Consider the following 25,770-nt stretch of genomic DNA (forward strand, 5'->3'; position numbering starts at 1 on the left):
GTTGGGGGCTGGGGGAGGGGACAGGTGTGACCACAGTGTGTGGGGTTGGTCCTTGTTTGTAGGCTGGTGTGACCTATATGGCAATGCCCTTTGCTGAACTTCATTTTCTACAGCTGGAAGAAGAGAACATTAGAACAGAGGAGCCCTCAGATTCTAGACTCTTCCAACTGGGAGAGCCCTGGGGTGTTCAGGCGGAAACTAGGTGAATCTGGGCATCGCTCCCTCCTGTGTTGGTGGGTGCTGTCACCTTTCTGGATTGCTTCCAGGCCCAGTTTCCTGTTGTTGGTCTGCTTCTGTGTGTTTCCACTGGGACACCTCCTTCATCTGCCCCAGAGGGTGTTTGTTCACAGACGTCTACTGGCATCCCTCCTTGCCAAGCCAGGCCTTGTGAGAGACCCCGGATGTGTGTGAGACCAGTGGTGGCCAGGATGGACATGTCCTTTGCAGATTTAGTCTATGGGGACAAAGGGAGGGAGGACCTGTGACAAACAAGTCAGCCCGTAAGTTAAAGGCGGTAATTTTAGCAGGGATGTGAAGACTGGTCCTCAGGGTGGTCACAGAAAGCCTTTCTTTTTTTTTTTTTTTTTTTTTAATTAACTTTTATTGGTGTTTAATTTACCAACATACAGAAAAACACCCAGTGCTCATCCCGTCAAGTGACCACCTCAGTGCCCGTCACCCATTCCCCTCCAACACCCGCCCTCCTCCCCTTCCACCACCCCTAGTTCGTTTCCCCGAGTTAGGAGTCTTTATGTTCTGTCTCCCTTCCTGATATTTCCCAACATTTCTTTTCCCTTCCTTTATATTCCCTTTCACTATTATTCATATTCCCCAAATGAATGAGAACATACACTGTTTGTCCTTCTCCGATTGACTTACTTCACTCAGCATAATACCCTCCAGTTCCATCCACGTTGAAGCAAATGGTGGGTATTTGTCGTTTCTAATTGCTGAGTAATATTCCATTGTATACATAAACCACATCTTCTTTATCCATTCATCTTTCGATGGACACCGAGGCTCCTTCCACAGTTTGGCTATTGTGGCCATTGCTGATAGAAACATCGGGGTGCAGGTGTCCCGACGTTTCATTGCATCTGAATCTTTGGGGTAAATCCCCAACAGTGCAATTGCTGGGTCGTAGGGCAGGTCTATTTTTAACTCTTTGAGGAACCTCCACACAGTTTTCCAGAGTGGCTGCACCAGTTCACATTCCCACCAACAGTGTAAGAGGGTTCCCTTTTCTCCGCATCCTCTCCAACATTTGTTGTTTCCTGCCTTGTTAATTTTCCCCATTCTCACTGGTGTGAGGTGGTATCTCATTGTGGTTTTGATTTGTATTTCCCTGATGGCAAGTGATGCAGAGCATTTTCTCATGTGCATGTTGGCCATGTCCATGTCTTCCTCTGTGAGATTTCTCTTCATGTCTTTTGCCCATTTCATGATTGGATTGTTTGTTTCTTTGGTGTTGAGTTTAATAAGTTCTTTATAGATTTTGGAAACTAGCCCTTTATCTGATATGTCATTTGCAAATATCTTCTCCCATTCTGTAGGTTGTCTTTTAGTTTTGTTGACTGTATCCTTTGCTGTGCAAAAGCTTCTTATCTTGATGAAGTCCCAATAGTTCATTTTTGCTTTTGTTTCTTTTGCCTTCGTGGATGTATCTTGCAAGAAGTTACTGTGGCCAAGTTCAAAAAGGGTGTTGCCTGTGTTCTCCTCTAGGATTTTGATGGAATCTTGTCTCACATTTAGATCTCTCATCCATTTTGAGTTTATCTTTGTGTATGGTGAAAGAGAGTGGTCCAGTTTCATTCTTCTGCATGTGGATGTCCAATTTTCCCAGCACCATTTATTGAAGAGACTGTCTTTCTTCCAATGGATAGTCTTTCCTCCTTTATCGAATATTAGATGGCCGTACATTTCAGGGTCCACTTCTGGGTTCTCTATTCTGTTCCATTGATCTATGTGTCTGTTTTTGTGCCAGTACCACACTGTCTTGATGACCACAGCTTTGTAATACAACCTGAAATCTGGCATTGTGATGCCCCCAGCTAAGGTTTTCTTTTTTAAAATTCCCCTGGCTATTCGGGGTCTTTACAGAAAGCCTTTCTAAGGGAGGCACTTGAGGCTGTGGCCTGACTGGTTAGAAAGCAGTTATCTGAAAGGCTGGGGCAGAGCCTCTGACCTCAAGTACAAAGGCCCTGGGGTGCTTTTGAGCAAAGGCTTTGGTGTGTTTGTGGAGCAGCAGGGAGGAAGGCATGATTGAAGATGCGAGAGAGGGAGTAGCAGAGAGGCAGGTGGGGGCCAGACTCTTCAGGGCTTTTCCAGGCCATGGTGCCTAGGTTAGGTCAGGGGGAGGGCAAAGTGATGGGGGAGGGCAAAGGCTCCCATCAAATTATCGCACAAAACCATCTATGAATGTTGATAAGCCTTTAAAGACCTTTGGGCAGTATTCAATAACACTGAGGTCGTTGCCAGAGTTCCATGCTCAGGTGCACAGGCTACGAATATTAAGATGTTAAATGTCAAATGCAAAGCGGTGCTCCCACCATCCCTGAGGCTGTGCTCAGCTCTCACGTGGGCGACGGCCCATGACTGTGCCCTGGAGTGGGTGGTTCTCTTGGGCTGGGTGGACACCTCTGTACACACGGGGCAGCCGGGCTGTTACCTCTCTAGCTGTTGGCCAGGGTGCCCAGGATGGCCGTGAAAGGAGGGACCTTGCTTCTGTCACTGTCCAGCTCTGTGGTTGGGGACCAGTTACTGAGCTTCTCCATGCCTCGGTTTCTTTCTTTTTTTTAATTTTTATTTTTATTTATTTATTTATTTATGATAGTCACAGAGAGAGAGAGAGAGAGGCAGAGACACAGGCAGAGGGAGAAGCAGGCTCCATGCACCGGGAGCCCCACGTGGGACTTGATCCCGGGTCTCCAGGATCGCGCCCTGGGCCAAAGGCAGGCGCCAAACCACTGTGCCACCCAGGGGTCCCCATGCCTCGGTTTCTACACCTGTGTGTTTCTACATGCACACCTAAGCTTCCCAGTTGGTGTGTCGGTTGAAATACTGAGTATAAAGTCCTGCAGTTTGCGGCCTGCCGTGTTTGTTTATTTATAAATATTAGAAACATCTGGCGAATGGTAGGCGGGTGGTACTATCATTGCAGTGGTGGTGTTACTCAGATGGTGCTGTGGGTCTAGGTGCTGGGAACAGACATCCCCACACCCTGGGAGCTCAGTTGAGTGGGTGGCACAGGCATAGGGAGCCTTGAAGACGTGCTCAGGGAATGGTGGAGGGGGCTGCTGTCTCTGCTTGGGAGGGTTGTGGAAGGCTTCACGCAAGAGGGGACTGCATCTTGGAGGGTCAGGAGGAGCCCCCCGGGGCAGATGTGTGTGGGTTTATGGTAGTTCAGGTAGAGAGCTGCTGTGTGAAGGTGTGATGCTGTGAGGTCAGGGCTCTCTGAACAGGGACTGCGGGCCTGTCAGCTTAGGGGGTGCAGGTGGGGGCTGGTGGGCCTGGGCTGAGAGCAGCTAGGAAGCAGCAGGATGGGGGCATAGGGCAACGGGCCCCTGCTGGTCGTCCCGGTGACCGTGGCGGGTCTTGTCCACTCCGTGAGTGGCTAGCATGGACTGTACCCACGCCGTTTTGGAGCCTGGAGCCCAGGGTGGCCCCATGGCCTGGAACCTGGCCTGGAACCTGGCTGCCACACAGGGAGGTCATTGCAGTCTGCAGGCTTCAGTGGGGGATGGTGACGGGCCCTGCCTTGCTCGGGTCCTTTTGGGGGACAAGAGGTCCACGAACAGCACCCAGCACAAGGCAAGCACTTGATGATACACTGGTGGCTTTTAAACCTGCTCCTCAAGGCTGAGCCTGGCCAATAGGGTCCTGCTGACTGTGCCGTGGGGTGGTGTGCGGGGGTGGGGGGATGTCTCCTCAGCCTCCTGGGAGCTGTAGGCACAGATTCCTTTCCAGAGCAGACTGACAGAGACCCAGCCCTGCTTCTTGTTTACTTTCTTTCTGAAGCGACTCTCGGAGCAGCTACCTTCCTGTGCCTTGACCCCCGGCCCTGGCAGTCTCCTTCCACTGGGACACCTGTTCCTGGCTGGGAGGAGGCAGGAGGGGACCCCTCACATCCTTGGGTGGGGTCATCCCAGCCTGGGACAGATGAAGAGACCAGAGGTCAAATGGCCTCTGCGGGGCCCTCACGTGTAAGGGGCTCGGGTGACCCCCAGACCCTCCCTTCTGGGGTCAGAGGAGCTGAGGCAGCAGGATACTGAGGAGGAGCGTCCAGGAGCCAGGAGTTGTTGAATCTGTCCGGAGCTCGGCATTGGGGACGAGGCCCGAGGCAAGGCCAGGTGGCACAGGGCCCTGCAAGCCATCATTGTGCACTGGGCTTTGCCTCGAAGGCTGTGGAAGCCACAGTAGGCATGTTGGCGGGGTGGGCCAAGGCACACGTGGGCACCCCTGAGGACAGATCAGAGATGATGGGACAGATCGTGGGCTGCAGGGGGTAGGCTTCTGTGGCTGAGCAGGCAGGGGGAGGGGCTGGACTGCTGGCCAGATGTGAGGACTCCCTGGAACCTGGCTACTCAGGGTGTGGCCCAGGGCAGGTGGCCTCGGGGCAGAGGAGCTCAAGAGAGCTGTCGAATCTCCACCCACCCAACCCACCAGTAAGGATCCGCGTTTTAGCAGGGTCCCCGGGGGGGTTGCTTGTGCCTGTTGTACATTGACATCTAAGAAGCCCTTGTTTAGAAAACCTGCTCCTGGGTGTGGGCCTTGGGGAAGGAAGAGGGGAGGCCCAGGCTCGCCCACTTGAGGAAGTGGGCTTCTGGATGGAAGTGCGAGCCGGAAGGTTGCATGGGATTTAGGATGGTGGTGCACCCTTATTTGAGATAAGGGGCCCCATCATGACCCCTGGGTAGTGTGGGGATGGAAGGGGTCACAGGAGGACTGAGAGGCCTGGGCTCTGCAGGGCGGCCCATGGCACCCAGCTCAGCCCTCGGGGTTCTGGAACAGGGAGGCCCATCCTCTGTGAAGCTTCTGCTTGAGATCCTCTCTGCCTATCCTGTTCGTGCATGCTGTCTCTCTCAAATAAAGAAAGGAGTCTTTAAAAAAAGAAGAAGAAGAAGAAGAAGAAGAAGAAGAAGAAGAAGAAGAAGAAGAAGAAGAAGAAGAAGAAAAGAAAGACACAAAGGCTGGCTGGGTGTCCGCCAGGCTCTGGTGAGGTATTCCTTGGAGGGACATAGTAACACGATCAGGAGTCGGTGACTTAGTGCCTGGGGCCCGGGGAGTTCGGCAGAGGCAGAGTGAGCGTGCCTGTCCACCCCTCTGCTGGATTTCTGGCGCCCTGCCCCTCTGGAGTCTGCTGGTGCTGAGGCTCAGTGGGGCTCAGGCCAGCGAGCTCCCTTTTGCTGGAGGCTGGTTGTAATGGGATGGAAATTTGGCCGGCCCAGTTGGCAGGGGCCAGGACTGGAGCATGCCCAGCTTGGGCTGGGTCACTCCACAGGCTCTGCCATCGGCCACGTCCAAGTCAGGGCTGCCAGAGGCCCAGCTCTGTGGAATAGCAGGTAGGGTGGGGATGTGGGATGGGGGCGTGGAGACCCTCCGGAGTGTGCCTCTGTGGGGATCTGAATCAAGGGTCTAGGTACAGCTGTCAGTGAAACTTTGGGGGTGACTGGCGTTGGGTTATTGCGCTCCAGAGGCTTTCAAAATGGTGAGGTTGGGTGGTTGAGGGAGACTGTGCACATGCAGGGGAGGGTTGTTTTATTAGTTTTGAGAGAATGTAGATGTTTTGAAATAGTATGGTCTCCTGGTTCAAACCAAAAGGCAAGAAAGGACTTAGACCTAGCGGTGCCTCTTCACCCCCAGCTGCCCCCAGAATTGCTCCTCGTTTCTTTATCCTTCCAGGGTATTCTAGCACATGCAGATGAGCATGCAAGCACACATGTGTCGACATTTCCATAGATGCCTGGGTGCTGCATACACACACACGTATTTATTTATTTGCAGTTTTGGTTTTTTGAACCAACTGCCCATCTAGGCAGATCCACACGCTTGTTCTCAGAGGACTGTAGCTCAGAGCTCCTTAGCTTGGGGCTGTTTGCATTTTGGGGCTGGATCCTTCTGTCTTGTTAGGGGCTGTCCTGGGCGTTGGATTCACCCCTGGCCTCCACTCTCTGTTGCCACTCCTCCCTCCCATTGTGACCACCTGCAGTGTCTCCAGGCACTGCCAGGTGGCCCCCGGGGGGCAGTCACTGTTAGCGAGAGCCACCGGCTGCCACAGGTCCTTGTAACGGCTCATGTCTGGCTGCCAGCCTGCCTTTATTGCTACCACTCACTGTTCTCACTCAGCGGACGAGGCCCTCATGGCTCACGGGTGCTCCATTTCTCTGCCTGCGAGAAAGACCGGAACATCATGGCTTGCCTTGTACCGTTTTGGGGACCCTGCACCTGTCCCTTCTCCAGATCTCGGTTTGCTCATCTTTGGGATGGGACTGGGATAGCCCTTTCTGTCCTTGGGTACTAGTGTGGATTTGGGGTGCCAGCAAGCGGCGCACCCGTCTGCCAGTGTCGGGCCTATCCACGAGGGCCCCGTGACAGTTGATTGCCTCCTGACTTCCCCATGACCTTGGTCCCTCTCAGTCCTGGCCTTGGTTCTGAATGGGGGGACCCATTACAGTGGAGGCCCCTGAGTAGAAGAGAGGAGTGATGGAGGCTAGCCCAGCCAGACCGTGTAATGAGGTCAGAGCCCAGACGCCTGGAGAGGGTCGTGCGCTACAACTAGGGGGCTGAGCTGCACCCTGTGGTCCATGTGCAACTGGTCTGCTCTGCTAGGACACCAGGAAGCTCACGCTCTGACCCCTTTTCCTCCATCCCCTGAGCCCAGCAAGGACCCAGCATGACAAGTATGGAGTTTCGACTGCAGCAGGGCTGTGTCTGCACCCATGCTTCTCACCCACTAGCTCAGTGGCTCCTGTGGGCTCTCTGGGCTTCCGGTCCACATCTGTGGGAATGGTCAGTGCTCTTCCCAGAGTCAAATGGGCGCAGGTGGTGGCGGAGTATGGTGACATCGGACTGGACACGCACTGCATGCCAGGCGTCTCTGCTCACATCACAAGTTATACACCATGGCCGTGCCCATTTACAGGGGGGAGACTGAGGCACTGAGTTCAGCACTTGGCCATAGGAGGCGTATAGTAAATGAAGCTGTCCTTATTGTTATTGAGTGGCTGCTCTTGGGTTTTGAGTTCGAATATCTCCAACCTTGAAGATGCTGAGATAAAGGGGAGGGAGAAGTGCCTCCTGCCTTCCTAGGGAGGCTCCGCGAGAGGTGGAGGGAACCCTGGTAGCTGCTGGCTGGTTGGCTCTGGCACCTTTTTGGCTTTGTGAGTTTTTGCCTGCAGGGGCCAGATTGATCTGAACAGACAATAAAACGATAACATGTGTGTCGGGCGGACACTGCCATCACACTGCAAGGGACACTTGAAATTATATCCACATTTGGGAAGCTAATTTGAAAGAGTGTTTCCTTCATAATCATATGCAATCAGGCAGCCAGTGTTATTGGGGGTTCTCTCCTGAAGCCGAGAGGCCATCTGTTTTTCCTCTTCCTGGCTGTCCTTCCCGCCTGCAGTAGGCCAGCTCCCTGGGAGAAGGACCCCCAGCCCTTGGCTGCCTAGAGGCCCAAGTGGAAGCTTTTTGTGGCGACTGACTGGTGAGGGTGGGAGACGTGGTGGGGGGTGATGCAGGCTGGGGCTGCTGCTGGGTGATGGTGGTTGCTGTTGAGTTTAAGGCACATGTTGGTGGAGAAGGTGATGGATTATGAGGCTGTGGTTTGGATGTTGTGGAAGCCAGGATTGTTGTGGACACAAGTGGCAGAAGACACAGTTCTGATGGGTTTAAGCGAAAAGAGAACTTCTTGGCCCAGGTTAACAAATGCATAAGGACAGCCCTCAGGGCCCCGAGACTGGCCTCCTGCCTCTCTGCCCTCACACTGTGATCTCTTCTCAGTTCTTCAGCTGCTTGAAACTCCTGCCTCAGGACCTTTGCACATGATGCTCTTCCTGCTTCCTAGCAGGCCCTTCCCCTTTCATACTACTGGCCTCTTAGCCTTTAGATCTCAGACCCACCTTCTCTACCTCAGCCCCTTGAGTGTTCTTTTCAGAGCACATCATGTGTTATATTTATTTCATTTGTTTGCCTGTTCACCCTCTCTTTTACGCTCTAATTTCCTTGGGGACAGGAATCCTTTCTACTGATTTTACTGCCATATCCCCAGTAGTGAAACTGTCCCAGGCACATAGTAGGTGCTCAGGAAGTATGCACGAGCTAAGTGATGAATAAAGGAATACTTTGGACAGAAAGGCAGCTTGTGCGAAGCAAGTCATCAGGTGGAATTTAGTTTAAGAAAACTCTGGCAACGTAAACAAACAAAAAAGCCCTGCTAACTGGGTTCATTCCTCTCTGTCTTGGGTTCTTATCCTGACAGTGGAGATTGCAGGAGTCAAGGAGTGGCTTGGATGTGTAGGTTCCCCATCCCACACACGGACAGGGTTGGGCTATGTCTGGTCCACAGGTGAGGAGCCTGCCTCTGCTTCAGGAGCCTGTTCGGAGGCCCTTGTAGGTTGTGCTCTGACTCTCTGGGCTCTGCACGGGTCTTCCTGGGCTGCCTCCCAGCTTCCAGTGCTGAGGGTTGCAGGTGATGGGACGCGTGAAGACATCAGCCTGCAGGGGAGCATGGAGCGGGTGTGCCCAGGGAAGACCTGATGGGGGTGAGGGTCCCAGGACCAGGAGGGGGCACCTGTTACAGAGGCCTTGATGCAAGCACGGGCAGGGGGAGCCACAGAGGATGTGGGGGTGGCAGTGAGGTGATGAGTCACAGCTTTGCTGTACAGGTTGTGGGCTGGGACAGGAGTGTGCAGGGACAGCAGGCTGGTGGCCCTGATGGACTCTTGAACAGGGGCCTGTGTCTGCGGGTGGGGCGGCCACCCTCTGCCTTCTGGAGAATCGAGGCCTCCTCTTTTTGGCATTTGCACTTCTGCCCAGTACCAGGCTTTTGGCTTTAGGCTGCTGCTGCTGTGATGCCTTTTGTGGGAGTTTCTGAGGGATTTTTCTTTTTCCTTAAATATTTTATTTATTTATTCATGAGAGACACAGAGAGGCAGAGACACAGACAAAGGGAGAAGCAGGCTCCTTGCAGGGAGCCCAATGTGGGACTCAATCCCAGGACCCTGGGATCATACCCTGAGTCGAAGGCAGATGCTCAACCCCTGAGCCCCCTAGGGGCCCTCAGGGATTTTTCAAGATGCTTAGGGCTGTTGCCAGGGCTTGGACCTGCAGAACTTGGCAGAGCGGGAGCCCAGGCAAGGAGGAGGTGGGGGCGTGTGCCTGTCGCAGGGAGCGGCCCCTGGTGCCCTGAAGGCCTCGCTGGCCTGTGCTTTCGAAGCACCTTTGAGTTCCATGATTCTGGTGACCTGGCCAACTGCTCTCTCCTGTTGGTGGATTCAGAACCTTCCTAAGACATTACCCTGGCACCTTCCTCACACACCAGTCTTCCCACCTGGTGGCGAACACTTGGCCTCTGCAGTCAGGGCCAGTCACCACCTGCCTACCTTAGGGAGCCTGCAACTTGCCCTGCGACTGAGCTGGACTCTGCCTCTGTGGCCCTTCTGCTTGGAAAGTGTGGATTCCAGGCAACATTGTAACCCTGTGAGGAGCTGTCAGCCCTGTGGAGAAGGGAGAAATGGGTGACCCGTGGCATGTACAGTCCTGAGGCATCATAGCCCCTGGAAGTGCCTTGTTGGTGAGGCTCTTCACCTGCAGGCCTCCCCTGGCCTCCCCAGCTTCCCCAGCCTCCTTGGGTAGAGAGTGGAGGAAGGGGTCAGCCCAGGATGGGGGCAGTAGGCTGGGTTGGGGTGGAGGGGTGGCTGTGCCCAGCATGGTTGCTCCTCCAGAAATCCCAGAAGCCTCACTCCCTAGACCTGGCGGGTCCCCCACTCTCCCAGGCCCCAGGATGAGGACAGTCTTCACTGACAGATGCAACTTTCAATCATGTTTCTGCTGTGGCTTACTGGCTTTAAGTTTTGGGGCAAGTTTTCTTTTTTTAAAAAAACACATGTATATTTTTTCCAGTTTTATAGAGGCAAACTGAAGATTTGTTTCTTTTTTAAAGATTTATTTATTTGAGAGAGGGAAAGTGCGAGTGCAGGAGCAGGGGAAGGGGCAGAGGCAGAGGGAGAGGGAGAAGCAGACGCCCCGCTGAGCAGGGAGCCCGATGCAGGACTCGATCCCAGGACCCCGGGATCATGACCTGAGCAGAGGGTAGATGCTTCACTGACTGAGCCCCATGGGCGCTCCTTGGACCAGCTTATGAATTTCCTCACTGAAGAAATAGGAGCATCATACCCGCTAATGCAGCCTCTGAAGGGAACGCCCCTTCTGGCCCCATCTCCTCCCTGCCCCTTCTCCCTGGCCTGAGTGGGAAGTGAGGGGGCCCAGGAATGACTGGTGTTGCCAGTTGTTTGGTTGTGCCAGGGCTTTGGAATCTTCCCTGAATGCAAGGGCCCCAGGAACACTAGATGAAGCCACTGCCTGTTTGTAGAGTTGGGTGTGTGCTCAGTGCATCTAGAACAGCAGTGGCCCACAGCTGGGGCTCTGCACCCCCGGACCTGTAAATCAGGGCCCAGCAGGCTCCTGTTGGCTTTAGCGTGTCTCATGCTGGACTCAGGCTCCTAATGCCTCTCTCTGGGGAGTGTCTGTCATGGCTCAGAGTCGCTTGGCAGGGTCTGAGGGACTTGGCCTTCAGTGGAGCCAGGTGGCCTTGGAGTGAACAGTGGGAAGGCCTGGCTGGTCTGGGCATCTGTCATGGGCCTTATGGTGGACCCAGGGGTCAGGGATATTACCCCTCCCCCAGCTTAGAGCCAAGGCTTCCCAGGTATGGGGCTTCACCGCCCAGGCCTAGGGTGCTTCTCCCCATCAGGGATCCCCTTGAGAATCCTAAGGGCATGAGGGGGAGAGGAGCCTTCTCCTTGGTGACTGTAGAGGCTGCTAACGAGCCTCTAGATGAATCCTCTCTGCCCCAGCCCGCATGTGGACGCTGCACAGGAGTGTCTGAGATTCATGGGACGGCAGAGCTATAAGAGCCTGTGTTGGGGTAGACAGAATCATGCCCCCCAAGTGTCCTCAGAACCTGTGAACGTGGTCCCCCACATAACAGAGGGGCTTAAGGTGAAGGGTCTAGAGGTAGGAGGCCATCCTGCATCACTCTGGTGGCCCAGTGTCACCACGTGGTCCTTCTAAGAGGGAGACAAGAGGGTCAGAAGGACATGTGACAACAAAGCAGCAAAGTGCTGTGGCCACCACAAGCCAAGGGATACGGGCAGCCTCCACAGCCAGGAGGGCAAAGGCAGGCTTTCCCCCCAGAGCCTCCAGAGGGAGAGTACAGCCCTGCTGACTCATTTTGGGCTCCTGACCTCCAGGGCTGTACGTGAAGAAGTTTGTGTGTGTTCAGCCACCATGTCTCTGCTGATGTGTTACAGCAGCAGCAGGAAATGAATACAGTGTTCCTAAACATGGCCTTTCTCCTCTCGGGCTGGCCTCTGGGAGTGGCTGGGTCAAGGTCAGAGCCAGGCTCCGGCTCCTTCATCACTGACTAGTGGATCAGGCCGTTACTCAACTGACTGCTTGGACTTAGGATGCCACTGCCATCCTGGGAATAGCTGAGGGTTTGTGGAAATTTTTGAGTAAAGTGCTTCATAGTTTAAGTTTTCTGAGATTTCCTTTGACGTGACCGTAACCCTGCTGTCTGTGGTAGAGGGGCCTGGGGAATCCCAGCGCCCAGAAGCCCTGGCTTTGCCCCCACGTGTCTGGTGCTTGGCAGACCTTCCACTGGAGCAGCGCACCTGACAGCCTCCCTCCTGGTCGCCCCCAGGGCTCAGCTCAGACAGGGATCCTCAGGAACCTTCCCACTCCCCCTGCCACCCAGAGATGGTTGCTGTATGGGGAGGCGTGGCCACCAGCATCTCTAGGCAGGGCTTGTGGCTTGGGGGCCCCTCTGTTCCCAGGCCAGCCTCAGGCTGCAAATGTTTGAGGACAGTCATCCGCGGAGCTCTGCGCTCCTGTGCTGGGCAGAGACCTTCCCTGCCCCCCCCTCAAACCGCCAGGGCTCAAAGAACCTTCCCATGACCCTGGAATCCAGCCGTTGGGGGCCAGAAAGGAGCTTTCAATGGCAAGGGAGCATTAGCAGCAGGATCTTGGTGGATGGAGATGTTGAAGCACCGTTGGAACACAGCTTCGAAGAGCATCACCATTCCAAGTGCAGGCCCAGGACACACATTTGGACAGTTATTTTAAGGGTGTGTGGTCCCTGAAGGGTAGGTGCTAAAAACAGGCAGGCCTCTCCCTCTCTCTCCCCCAGTGGCTCCGAAGGAGGATTGTGTCTGCCCTGGAATTCCCGTCTGTCCTCCTGCTATAGCTGATTACTTTGTTCCTTTAGATAATGTTAAAATGATTTTGCATTCTTAGGAATGAGAAACTGCTGCAAAGAGGGGCAGGTTGAGTCATTATCCCCGAGGCAGGCAGGCTGACAGCCATGTGGAAGGTGGTAGGGGTGGTTTTGCTGGATCCAGCTCTTCCTGCAGCCTGGGGGGGGGGGGGCGTCTAGTAACCCCCCCCCCCAATTTAGGGCTCATCTGTAATTAGGAGAAAGAAAAATCATAGCACATGCAAGGGGATAGTAAAAAGACTTCTAAAGAATTTTAGGGAATATTTATATAAAAAAATGGAGCCCTGACTGGAAATCACCCCAACTTTTCATCTGGAAACAAAATCTGAAATGGTGATGCTTTGGGTGCAGCAGAACCCTTCCTTGGGTAATCTCCAGCCTGTCTATGCCTCAGTTTCCCTATCCTGAAAGTTGCAGGGTGGGTTTTTTTTTTTAAAGATTTTATTTATTTATAGAGACAGAGAGAGAGAGAGGCAGAGACACAGGCAGAGGGAGAAGCAGGCATCATACAGAGAGCCTGATGTGGGACTCGATCCCGGGTCTCCAGGATCACTCCCTGGGCTGCAGGCGGCGCTAAACTGCTGTGCCACTGGGGCTGCCCAGGGTGGGGGGTTTTAAAGGTGCCCTGGCCCCTGTGTTGCCATGTGCCTGCCAGCCCTGGTTGGTGTCCTTTCCTCTAGGACGTGCTGGGCAGGTGTGTCACTAGCCCAGCCTCTCGCCCACCTCTTGGGTTTGTGAGCAAAAGCCACTTCCAGGGACCCCATGGGCTCGTTGTAGGACTGAAGGAACACGCTGACTCACACTCCTGCCTCTGCACTGTGAGGATCCTGCGTCCTGCCCCTGCCTCCAGGTGGGGCACCTAGTAGGTCTTCAGTTATGAGAGCGGGTGACTGTCCAATCAGGGGAAGGGCTTCCCTCTCCCCCCACAGAAAAGCGATGGCCATATGGCAGCTTCCAGTTTATCTGGTTCTTTCCTGGAGCTGTCTAAACAATTCAAATGTTTGTACTGGCTTTAAAAATTCTGTTCGTGTGTTGCCTTTATATTGGGCCATTTCAGTTTCTGGCATTGTTAATAAGAGGGAAATCCAAGCTGTGAAACCATCAGTAGGTGAAACAGATGGGCAAGGATGGCTCAGGGTCTTGGAGCCCTGGCCCTGGGGGCTGGGACATTCATTCAGGAAGAGCCTACAGAGCACCTGCCAGGTGTGGGGTCTGCAGTGGGCACAGGGTGTTGGAATAACTAACACAGCCCCTGGCTGTGGGGGCTCATGGTCCAAAACCCAGCACAGGGCAGTGATGAGCATCAGATGGCTATACAGCTCCAGAACCATCGCTTCTGCCCTGGGGAAGGGGCAGGGGACCAACTTCAAGTGAGGTGTATGAGCTGGTCTCGATGGTTGAGCAGGAGTTTGCCAGGGGAGGAAGGGCTTGGCAAGCAGAGAGAACAGTTTGTGCAAAGGCACAAAATTAGGTCAGGTCCAGGTGGTTTTAGAAAATGGGATCCTTCGTGGGTGGTACTCGTGAGAGGAGGGGCTGGTGCTACCCACCCCCCAGCACCTTTATCCAGCACCTACAGGTGCCATGTGCCAAGTGTTGTGCTCAGGTTTTGGGAATGTAGACAGAGGCCACAGGCCCTGTTTCTTCAAGGGGCGTTTATCAGGCAGGATAGGCTGCAAAAACAAACAACTCCAAGAGGTTTACAACAGCAGATTTATTTATAGCTCCTTCATGGTCTGGTGGCTGAGTGCTGGTCTCCACACCCTGGCATTTCTCAGCCTTGGCGCCGTGGACAGTGTAGGCTGGATAGTCCTTTGTTTCAGGAGGCGTGCACTGTAGGGCCTCCACGCTCCAGATGCCAGTAGCACTTCCCTTGTGTAACAATCAAAGATGTCTTCAGGTGTTGCTCACTGTCCCCTGGAAGCCAAAGTGCACCCCCGTTGAGAATGACCACTGGCTGAGGCCCTCTTCACGGTTTCCTTCTGGACCGGCTTTGGGGGGACCCTCTGTCCTCATATTCCCACGATGGCTGGTGTCCTGGAGGACTGGCTACGGAGTTGGGTGCCGGCAGCTGAGAACTTCTCCTTGGAAATGACCTGGGTCACTTCTGTGCACATCTCACTGGTCAAACCAAGTCTACCCTCACCAGGCCAGGCTTAACCTGGCCGGAGGTCGTGGGGGTGGGGAGTACCCAGCAGAACTGCGGGGCTTGGTGGCCGCTGTTCATGTCTACCACGGTGCTCTTACCCTAGTAGGGGTCAGTGACATGGAGCCAGGCAACCTATCTGTACTCGGTGCTGGGGTTCAGGCTGGGGGGGTGCTTGAGGAGGTTGGGAGCCAAGGAAGGGTCTTAGGGAGCTGAGTGTGGGAGCTTGAGTGTGGGTTAGGTGGTGGCATTGGGGTGGCACTCCAGGCAATGGGACGTGTGTCTGTCTGCGTCCATGGATGAGGGAGGAGGCCCAGCTGCCTATTCAGGGAACCCCAAGTTCCCAGGAGCCCTCCAAGGACCTGCCCTCTGCCGGGTGGGGAGAGACCGGAGGCAGGAGATAAGGACCTTTCCTGCAGGTCTTGTGGTTGCTAAAGGGGCTCCTCAAATCTGGCAGTTAACAAACTGTGCTACAAATGGCTTGGACGAGCACATGTCTGATTTTCCACTCACATAATTACACACTTCCCACCCTTAGGTGGTGTTCAGCTCTGGGTCCAGGTGCCGTGTCTTTCTCCTCCCCTGTTGGTGGGAAGGAGCCTGTGTTTCCGGGTTGATTCCTTCTGCTGCGAAATTGCTCCAAGGGGGTCTCCCTCTGCAGCTGGGCTGCCCTGTGGGCCCCTTTCAGTGGCGGCTGGATGTCTGTGGCCAGCCCTCAGCTGTGTCTGGGCTGGAGGCAGGTGACCGTGGCCTTGTAGATGGCAAGAAAGCAGTTCTTGATCAACCCCAGAGCCCCCTTGTTTTTCAGGCTTAATTTGATTGCTGCTTGCTCTCTCAGTGCCTGCAGTTCTCCCAGCGGCCACCGGATTTTTTCTCTCCCCCTCCGTCACAGGGGACCTGTGTGTCTTCAGTGTCATCCTCTCCCCTTGCTGATTCCCCATTTCACCTGCTTTGCTTGTCCTCAGGTCTGACGCCTGCCTCAGCAGGTCCTGTTGGTCCAGAAGGGTCACACACCCATGTAGCAGATGTGGAAGCAGAGACCCCGGCCTGTGCCTGCAGCTGGTTTCCACAGGGCCCTGCTCTGAGGCAGGCCTGCCGCTTGTGTGGATGCAGGGGTCGTTGTCCCGTGTGGGCCTTCCTGATGCCCTGTGCAGTGGCCACGCCTCAAGCCTTGAATGGCCTCCTTGTGGCGTGGGCTTGTGGACGCATCTCCCTCTGGGTGCTCTGCTACCCTGGCTTATGGGACCTTCTGCTTTTGATCCTACTCCTCAGAATCCTTTGTTGTCTGCTGTCCTCCCACACCGGGTCATCTTCAGGAAGTGGCAGCCACTGTCACTTAGAGCGCCTCTTGTAGTAAGCATGACTGCGGCTTCAGTGAATTTCTGCAGCTGAGAGTCCAGGGAGGATGGGATATAGGCCAGTGCGATCGAGGTCTCGAGCCTCCAGCAGGAGCATTTCTCCTGGCGTGGCCTCCTCCTAAGTCTGGCCACAGAGAGGTCACCGAGTGTTGACCACTCCTGGCCATGCCCTTTGTGCTGTGGGCAGTCCCCTGGGACCTATCCTGGCCCCATGCCCACCCTGCTTCCAGGTGAGGTGCCAGACACATGCACCCTGGAGAGGATGCAACCCTCCGGTTGTTTGCTTGCCCATCAGAATCACATGGGATCCAGGAGGCACAGTTCTGGAAGGCAGGGAGTACAAAGCAAAATGACAGAAGCCCACATTCCCATCCTGCGTGGTGGGTTCTGGGGTCCTTCTCACTTGAGGTGGGGAGACCGAGGGCAGCCCTGGTGGCCCAGTGGTTTAGTGCCGCCTTCAGCCCAGGGTGTGATCCTGGAGACCCGGGATTGAGTCCCATGGCGGGCTCCCTGCATGGAGCCTGTTTCTCCCTCTGTCTGTGTCTCTGCCTCTCTCTTTCTCTCTTTCTCTGTCTCTCATGAATAAATAAATAAAATCTATAAAAAAAAAAAAGAGAGAGAGATGGGGAGACCGAGGCACAAGACCAAGGTACAAGGTAGAGTGGGGTCTGGTTCCATGGTCTCGTCTTAGGAACATACCCGCCTTTTCCACTTTCACCTGTTTCCCCGATTGCATTTTCCTAGCCCTGAGCTGTCTGCTGGGCCCCGTCCTGGGGTTCTGACCCCCTCCTGGGACAGTCCCAGTCCAGAAGATGGAAGAGTTCACCCTCTTGGTGCAGTGTGCCATCAGTCCCCTGGCGGTGCTGGCTGGGGCCTTGGCCTGCTGCACCCACACTGTGAGCATCGCAGCTGCTCTGGCTCTCCCATGTTTACCCCAGTCCCCAAGACCTGGGAGGGCTGCCTCTGCATGACCCCCTGCAGCCCCCATGTGGTCTTGCTGCTCCTTCTTCCCACCCCTGGCTGCTCCTGAGCAGCAGCTGGGGGCTCGTCAGAGCCTGAATCCCCCAGGCTCTGACCCAGGCCTCCTGAATCAGAGTCTTCAGGACCGACCAGACCTTGAATGGGTATTTTTGGCAATCTCTGGTGGTGATTCTTAGTCATCCATCCACTGGCCCACAGGGTAAAGGCCAGGCCACACTGTGACATTCTGGGGCCTCTGGGGCTTCCCTCGTCTTCTCTCCACTTCTCATTACCCTTTCCCACTCCTTTCAGTGCCTTTTGGGAAGGGGCACTCCTCATGTGGTTCCTCTTTCACCTCTCCTCCGGAGAGTCTGGAGTTTCCCTTCATGGAAATGGCTGATGCCACCTCCTCCCTGAAGCCTTCTCTTATTGCTCTCCCCCTGCCCTGAAAGGATAGCTTGCCTTGTAAATGAGCATCTTAAATTCCTCAAGGCTGAGCTCTCCTTGGACTTCTGGCGAGGAGGGGTCCTTTTATAAAATAGATCTTCCCTTCACAGCTACCCAGCTTTTGGAAAAGCAGGTATATATTTATCAGCCATGGGGGTAGCTCTGTGTCCAGAACTTATTAATCTGGGGATCCCCAGGTGGCTCAGTGGTTTAGCACCTGCCTTCAGCCCAGGGCGTGATCCTGGAGTCCTGGGATCAAGTCCCACATCGGGCTCTCTGCATGGAGCCTGCTTCTCCCTCTGCCTGTGTCTCTGTCTCTTTCTCTCTGTGTCTCTCATGAATAAATAAATAAAATCTCAAAAAGAACTTATTAATCGATATTTATCAAAAAAGCAACAACTTTAGAGCCTGTGCAAGTTTTCTCCAGGTCCAGGTTTTAAATAAACTTCTTTAATTATTTAACTTTTATTGTTACTTTTTCCTGTCGTTTTGAGACTAATATCTATGCTTATCGTAGAAAACTAGAAAATACCAGGAAACATGAAGGACAGAAGCCACCCCTGTGTTTCCTGCGCAGCCACAGTTGACAGTGGGGTGCATTCCCTCCCGATCTGTTTGCAGATCCTTGTGTATCTAAGTGTGTTTCAAATTGGGACTCGAATGCTCCCTCTCGGGCAGTCCGCTGGCCCCAGAGTGCGCATTGTTTCACCTCCTCTTTGAGCAGAACTTTCCTGATGAATCCTGAACTCCTCTGTTCATGTTACTGACTGACTGATTGATTCATGCCATTTTCAGGCGTTTACCTTATGCTGAGCACTGGGAATGCTGGCAGCCTCAGTGTTACCTGTTATTTAAAAGATCCTTCAGAAAGCACGCTCCTAGTTTGGAGCTCATGTTGGGTGCACAGGGTGCAGCAGTCAGGCATGAGGGTGCACAGCAAGCAAGAAGTCTGCTCACCCCACCCTCCAGCTGCCCTTGCCCTTGACCAGAGGCCACCCGACCACCATTTTCTTTCATTCTTCGTTGCAGCACTTTCCGGTTCGTTCTGTGTGTGTGCAGGCACACGTTCTCGTGCTGGATGTTGTTTTTAACCTAGGCCGGTGCAGGCAGCACACAGCTTTGCACCTTGCGTTTTCACGTAGGGGTTGTCTCGGTGATAAAGCCTTCAGGGCACAGGGAGGCTTCTTGGGTCTTTTTACTTACGGCCTAGGCCTAGTATTTCTCTGACCATGTGTGGGTTGTTCGTGGGGTATTTGAGACAGTGTGGCGGTTCACAGCCTGAAACACCACATGTGCAAGGACACCTGTGGGGTGGGACGGTGGCGTGGGGTTTTCAGGAGGAATAGTTAATCACCTGACGGCGAGTCCTCTGGCTTATCCTCTCCTCCCTCCCCTTTGGAACCTGCTGCTTGGGAAGTGAGAGCTGTTGGTACGTTGGTCCCACAGGAATTTCCGAGGAAGGAGTGATCCCTGGCACTTATGTTCTTCTGCTTTGCTGAGTGGGTTGCAGCGGTGTGCGTGGGGTTTCTCCACCATGGGGCATCTGCCTGCCCCTGCCCCCCCCCCCCCGCCATGCCTCCCCTGCTGGGTCTGCTGGTTAACCCCTGGACATGGGGCAGCCCAGCGGCTGAGCCGAGCGGGCACCCACACTTCCTGAGCTTGCCCAGCCTCTGAGGATGACCCGTTTACTGGCCCTTCCTGCTGGGGGCAGAGAGCAACCAGTGCACCTTAGCTGCCCTGGCTGTGGGGGTGTCCGCTGTGTGGCCCAATGCTGGCTGGAAGGAGAGCCCCTGTCCTTTCTGCCAGAGTCGGGATTTATCCCATTCTTGGAGCTCTGAGCTGCAGAAGAACTGGTCTGGCTTCTGGGAGCTCATTCCCACTTAAGATTTTCAGCCTGCCTGTTCTCAAGATGATTTTTTTTTTTTTAAATGTTCCGGGTCTCTTTGGTTTTCCCAGTGAGAGTCCTGTTTGTATTTTAAGGCAGGGGGACGGCAAGCTGACCGGTGGTGTCAGATGCAGGCGGATTGTTGGCAGGCTTCAGGAGGTGAGCGCCACACGCTGGGATGGTCAGGGGCGGGGTGCTATGAAGATTATCTCAATGGGAAAACCCAGGGCCTGGCCTCGGCCCAGCAGAGGCCCTTTCCGCCTGGTGGGGGTCTCATCCCCAGGCACCCTCTGTCTGCTTTGTTGCCACCCGTCCTTCCCGTGGTGCGGCCCCAAGTCTTGTCCTCTGGGGCTTCCTGGGGTGGGGGGCGGGGCACTGCTCCCTGAGCTGTTCAGGATTTCTGTCCCAGAGCAGGGGCCGGGCACAGGGGGGAGTCACTCTGACCCTGACCTGGCTGGTCTCAGTCACGAGTCAAGTGGCCATGGGCCAGTTACTGTCAGCAATGCTCATGTGGAGCAGGGCAGTCTGGGAAGGCCGCGGCTCTGAGGTGTCCCTACTAGGGGTGCCCAGTCTCTTCCCTCATGAGGTCACAGAAGCAAACGGATATTGGCTGCATTTGTTCTGGAACTGTAGAGAAGCTGAGTGATGGTGGGGATCGCTGTGGTTTTCAGATTGGGTTCCTTGGGGCCCGGGGTTGTGTCAAGGTGTTGGGGGTTGAGTGGCAGGCTGGCTCAGCATACCCCACAGTGCAAATTGGTGGGCCCTCCTTGACCTCTGTCTTCCTGTCTCATCTAGTAGCTTACTTTTGAGGTTCCACTGGGTGCCCGGCTCTTAGAAGGTGTTGGGAAACACCTGAATGGGCTAACCAACCAGTGTATAGTTGGTAGGTGTCACCCCTGCTGTGTCGTGTAAGGGGATGGTGATGGTGCATCTTCATCGATGCCTAGAGGTTTCCCAGGTGGCTTTGTGCCCATCTCTCCCCCAGACCCTGAGCCCCTCCAGGGCCTGAACCATGGCTGTTGGGTGTGCTGGGCCAGGCCGAACTCAGTGTTTCTATATTTACATTAAGGGAGTGTCTGTGTGCCAGGCAGGCTCCAGAAGTAGGCACATGGCACACACAGCCGTTCCATCTGCCGTAGTCTCTGCCCTAATTTCCAGTTCCTCCTGGTCACAGTCTCCTCTGAGCATCTGTGGGTGCCCAGCCTTTCTTCCCAGGAAGACACACATGGGCATGGCCATTGGTGTGCCACCTGCACTCCACACACACCCCTGTGCCTTTCCCAGTGTCCTGCTCCAAGACTGTGGAATGAAGGCCTGGGATGATGGGGGCCCAGGTTCTCGGGAGTGTTCTGGCTCTGGGTAGGTGGGTGGGGCGAGGGCATCCTGGGTCAGGGGGAAGGCTTCCTGGGAGAGCTGAGCTGCATCCTAAAGGCTGGGATGGAAAGTGTGGACCAAGGCTTGGAGAAGTGGCACAGCCCCATGTGCACAGATGCTGGGGGTAGGGTAGACAAAGGTGGGTGACCCTCAGAGACCCTGACCCTGTCTGTAGTGGGGTGAGGTGAGTCAGGGCATGTGTGTGGGAGAACAGTGGCCGTGGGGTTGTGGGTGCGAGATGCAAGGGGCAGGGTCCAGGCTTGCAGGAATATTGGAGAGGCCTGTGATGTTTGAGTTACCATCAGAGGATGTCCATGATGTGTCCATGGGGGCTAGAGATGGCCAAGATGGGAGAGTGGATGGGCTGAGACAGACCTGGGAGGCTAGGCCAAGGTGTTAGGCCAGATATGGGAGGAAATGGGGAGCCATGGAGGTAGTTGAGTCAAAGAGGGAAGGTCAGGCTTTGGGTGGTAAATATGGTGAAGGGGAGCATGCCAGGGTGATCCAGGCTGGAGCTGCGCCCACGAAGGGCTGGTCCTGAGGTTGGAGAGGGAGACGGCTGGTCTCTCTTCAGAAGGTAGCCTTGAGGACTGGCTAGGAGTTCACAAACCTTCCCTTTGCTAACGGGCTGTTCTGGGGAGCATGCCTGACAGCAGTCGCAGGCTCTCCCCACCTCCTGCCTTCAGGAGTCTGTAGTGAGTGTTCTGTAGCGAGGATGCTTACTGGCTGCCTGATTAACCTTTATTTTCTTTTTCTCTCCACAGGAAGCGAGGGATAGAAGTGGTACAGGTGAGTACGAACGACACCCTCACCAGTTTTCAAATGGGTGAGCCTTTTAGGGCTCCCCTTTCCTCTTCTCCCTCGAGTCTGGGTGCTTGAGCACCTTCACCTGCTTCTCATGTTTAACTTCTCCTCGTGTGGAGTCTCCATGGTTTCTGCTCTGGCAGGACTTGTGGTTGGTGGTCTCTGGGGTTTATGGAGCTAGGGTGGCTTCATCCATGGACGAGCTGGGGGCGGGGGGCAGGTGCGGGAGCATAGCCACCCAGCCAGGCATCTGTGGTCCGTTGCCTCCAGGGTTTATTTGCCCCTACTCTCCATCTCTGCTGAGGGAGCACAAGCCTTGGGTGCTCCACTCTCTGGGGTTGAGCTCTCTCCTATCAGACCATTCTTGTGAGTGGCATCATCTCTCCTTCCCTTCTCCCCCTCACCCCTAGGTCACGTGCATCCTCTCCCTGTTGTCAGTTGACCACACCGGATTTTCTCTATGGGCCCCTGGCTCCTGGAGGGTAGGCGAGTCAGTGCACATGGGGGGGGGTGCGGTCCTGACCCCTGTGCTTCCTCACCCTGGGGCAGACTTGGGTCAGGTGCTCATTGGCTGGAGAAGGAAGGATGGATGGAGAGAGAAGCCCTCCTGGGGCCTGGGGTGGGCTCTGTGGCCCTGAAAGAGATGTGCACATCCTGACAGCCCTGGGGGTGGTTGGTGGGGTGGGACTGGCTGTCTGTTTGGAAGCCTTGGTGGAGGGTTGCTGAATTAATGCTTCTTCTGGTCTTTCTCTGGTAGCAGATTGAACTTGTGACCTGGAGGCTGAGGTCTGTTTGAGGGGAGGAGGTAGTTTCTGAAAGCCCCTCCTCGGCTGTGGATTTTTCATCCAGGCTCATTTTTGATTCTACAAAGTTGCGTGATCTGCACAGAGTCTTTCTGTGGACCTTAGTTTGTTAGACTTTAAAAGGGGGAAGTCAGAATTCAGGAATGGCTAAGAAGTGTGCTATCGGGGCCATTTTGGTTGATTGGTAGTGACTGCCTGGAGGATTCTGAATCTGTGGGTGGCTGAGGGCAGGAGTTGAGTGATGGTGCATCTCAGGTCCAGCAGTGGGCAGGTGAGTGGCAGTTGTACACTTGTCATGCTGGGGCTTAGTGTCTCGGATCAATCCTGTTCCACGATGCTTTGGCTTATTTTGATCTCTTAGTCCTTAACTGTGGTTACCTTGGAAGTACCCGGATCCTTTGTGGTTGCTGCTGTACAACCCGCCCTCCCACCCCTGACCTGGCCTCACAGTTGGAGCATGAGTTGGAGGTTACTGTAAGAGTGGCCAAGTGCTTTAAGCTACAGCGCTTGTCAGGGCTTACGAAGAAATTTCTGTGGGGAACACACTTTGTAGAGGAAATGAATTCGTGTGCTCACCAGCAAACATGTTAACTTAAAAAGGGAAGACATGTGCCCTTCCCCCGGTACTGATTCCCGTCCTGGAAGACCCCAGACTAACACAGTATGATGCCCCTACCCCTGCCCCAGGAGGGAGGGGCAGGGCGAGGAGAGGGTCATGGGCCTTCAGGATGTACAGCCAGCCTGGGGTGTAGGCTAGCCTGGGGGAGGCAGTGTGTTTGCTTTACGTGGCTTCCTGGGAAGATTAGACTTGAACCTTTGATCCCCTTAGAATGAGGTGGAATGGGAGACTTGGAGCCGTTGTTCTAGAATGTGAGGGGCAGAGGAAGAGTTGCAGAAATTTCCTTAATGTGTCTGCTGTTCACTTTGGTGATGACTTTGGGGAGGAAGTGGTGGTTGGAGACCAGAGAAAAACCAAACTGAGCGCTTTCCACACCAGTATCTAAAAATAAAACTCACCGTGACGCCTCTCTGTGCACCTCCTCCTGGCACCCTGGAGTGTTTGGAGAACTTGAAATACCAAGATGCAGAGAAAGAGTCTTTGCAAAAATTGGAAGCCAAGACACTTGGCTGGTTTTTCAGAATCAGCCAGGCTTTTGTGGGCCAGATCTCTGAGCGGGTGGGCCGCTGGATGCAGGGGTGGCTGCTTGCCAGACATGAGGTGCAGTGACTGGAGGGAGGAGAGTAAGCATGCTGGCGGCCCACACCCGGCATTTCTTGTGTCCATGGCCCCAGTGGCATTGTCCCTCTTTGTGCAGCCACCCAGTGATGGGAGTAGTGTTTTCATGCTTATTTTAGAGATGAGGAATGGAGGTTTAGGATGTTCCTTGGGGAACTTGGCTGGTAAGTGGTAGACTTGGGGTTTGATGGTGGGTTGGTTAGTCTCAAGAGTCCATGGTTTTTCTGCTAACTGGGGCTCCTCTGCATGTTAGTGGACTGCTCCATTTACTAAATGTTTCCAGGGCTGTGATCACCTGGGCTTTAGCTACATTTTTTTTTTATTTATGTATTTATCTGAGAGAGAGAGAGAGAGAGAGAGAGAGAGAGCGCGCTCATACTCATGAGAGTGAGTGAGAGGAGGGGTCTTCAAGCAGAGTCCATGGTGGGGCTCAATCTCAGGACCGGGAGATCCTGACCTGAGCTGAAACCAGGAGTGGGACATTCAGCCAACCCAGTAAGCCACCCAGGTGACCCTGGTTCTAGCTATGATTTAAAACAAAAGAAACCAGGGCCCAGGGTCAGGAACCAAGACTGTGAAGTGCTGGTGAGATCCTGCGATGTCCTCCATCAGGGGGGTTATTTTTTTTCCTGCTATTTAATGGCAGTAGTGACAACATGAGTGTTAACATTTATTAGGGACTGTGGTGTACTGGGCACTGATGCCGTTTACCTGAAAGAAAGCATCTGTGGGTAACGTCTCCAAGGTAGGGTGGGAACACATTTAAGAAAGCAAATCTTACAGGTCCTCGGCTCCTTCATGTGCTCATTGCCACAGCACATCTGCTTGGGAGGGAGCTTATAAACCCTCCTTCCTGGCATCCTTTCCATGTTTGCCCCCATCCCATCTCTACGGAGGCAGTGCATGTAGCAGTGAGGGTCAGGATCACCTAAGCTCACCTTTCTGGCTGCATGACCTTGGGGCCAGTTCCTAACCACCCAGAGCCTCAGTCTCCCCGTCTGTAAAATGAGAATAATAGTCATCCCTGTTCCTAGGGATCACATGAGACCTAATTGAGTTAATTGGGTAAGGCAGTTGGCACCATGCCTAGTATGTGGGAAACTCATTATTTACATTGTCCAAGACAAATGTGACCCTGGGGCATAAAACCTGCCTAGGCCTTGCTGCTGGTCATTGTGATCCTGCAGCAGGTAAGGTTTCTCCAGTTCTTCTCTTGCTACAAAATTGCAAGAGGATCTGATTGGGTTTTCAGCTGATAGGACACTAAAAATGACTGTTTTTGTAAAAGAATTACAACTGCTATAATTTTTGGCCTATTTTAAAGGAATTCAGAGAATTTGCTATGTAAATCCCTTTCCATCTTTTTGTTTGAAGAAATGGTTTCAGCACTTGCATCTATAAAAATTGAAAAATACAATTGACAATAAGCTTTGCCTTCATCTGTGGATATATGAAATGCTTTTAAAAAATTCCCGTTTGTCTCTTCTGAGATGTATTTCTGATAAGGTTTAATGTCTTATGTTTATTCCTTGTACAATTTGTAATGGTTCTGTCACAGGGATCAGTTATGTACTAACAGTAATTGTAATAATAATTCAGTCTAGAAGAAAATTTCTGACAGAGCTTGACGGTCACACGAAATAAAAATAATTAAAACATTTATATATTTACTTATTTATAGCATCATAGACTGATCAGTAAAAGGCCTTTCAACATGAAATACACTGAGGGATGTGGGTTGGAAATTGGAGTTTGAGGAGGCAAAAGGAACTTTTCTAAATTTCCAGGTGTTTAGGAAGAACTGGATTCTGTAACTTTTGGATGGATGTTGGTGGATCTCAAATTGAGATGGTATTTATTTATTTATTTATTTTTAATTTTTTAAAAAAATTTATTTATGATAGTCACACACAGAGAAAGAGAGGCAGAGACATAGGCAGAGGGAGAGGGAGAAGCAGGCTCCATGCACCTGGAGCCCGACGTGGGATTCGATGCCCGGTCTCCAGGATCGCGCCCTGGGCCAAAAGCAGGCGCTAAACCGCTGCACCACCCAGAGATCCCTGAGATGGTATTTAGATTCCATTGGGTCCATTTAAAAGTGGAACAGTAACAGTTTTATTTTGAAATGTTAATATTTACAATATGTTGGAAATTACATCCTCTACAAGTATTTAAATTAAGATGAGAAATTTTAGATGTTAACTTGCAAATGTACAAATAGATACACAGTTTTAAACATTAATTCTGGGGGCTTTCGTTTGAA

General features: G+C 53.5%; 1 protein-coding gene across 2 annotated transcripts in view; it reads left to right on the forward strand.

Moving 5' to 3' along the window:
- ITPK1 (inositol-tetrakisphosphate 1-kinase) overlaps positions 1-25,770 on the forward strand; it is a 164,001-nt gene that overhangs the window by 18,503 nt on the left and 119,728 nt on the right. For both annotated transcript variants that reach the window (XM_041758262.1, XM_041758263.1), the window contains one exon: positions 21,428-21,452. In XM_041758262.1, the coding sequence (XP_041614196.1) occupies positions 21,428-21,452 (25 nt within the window). The remainder of the gene's footprint in view (positions 1-21,427; positions 21,453-25,770) is intronic.

The sequence above is a fragment of the Vulpes lagopus genome, chromosome 6 (assembly GCF_018345385.1).
Source record: "Vulpes lagopus strain Blue_001 chromosome 6, ASM1834538v1, whole genome shotgun sequence".
Classification (NCBI taxonomy): domain Eukaryota; kingdom Metazoa; phylum Chordata; class Mammalia; order Carnivora; family Canidae; genus Vulpes; species Vulpes lagopus.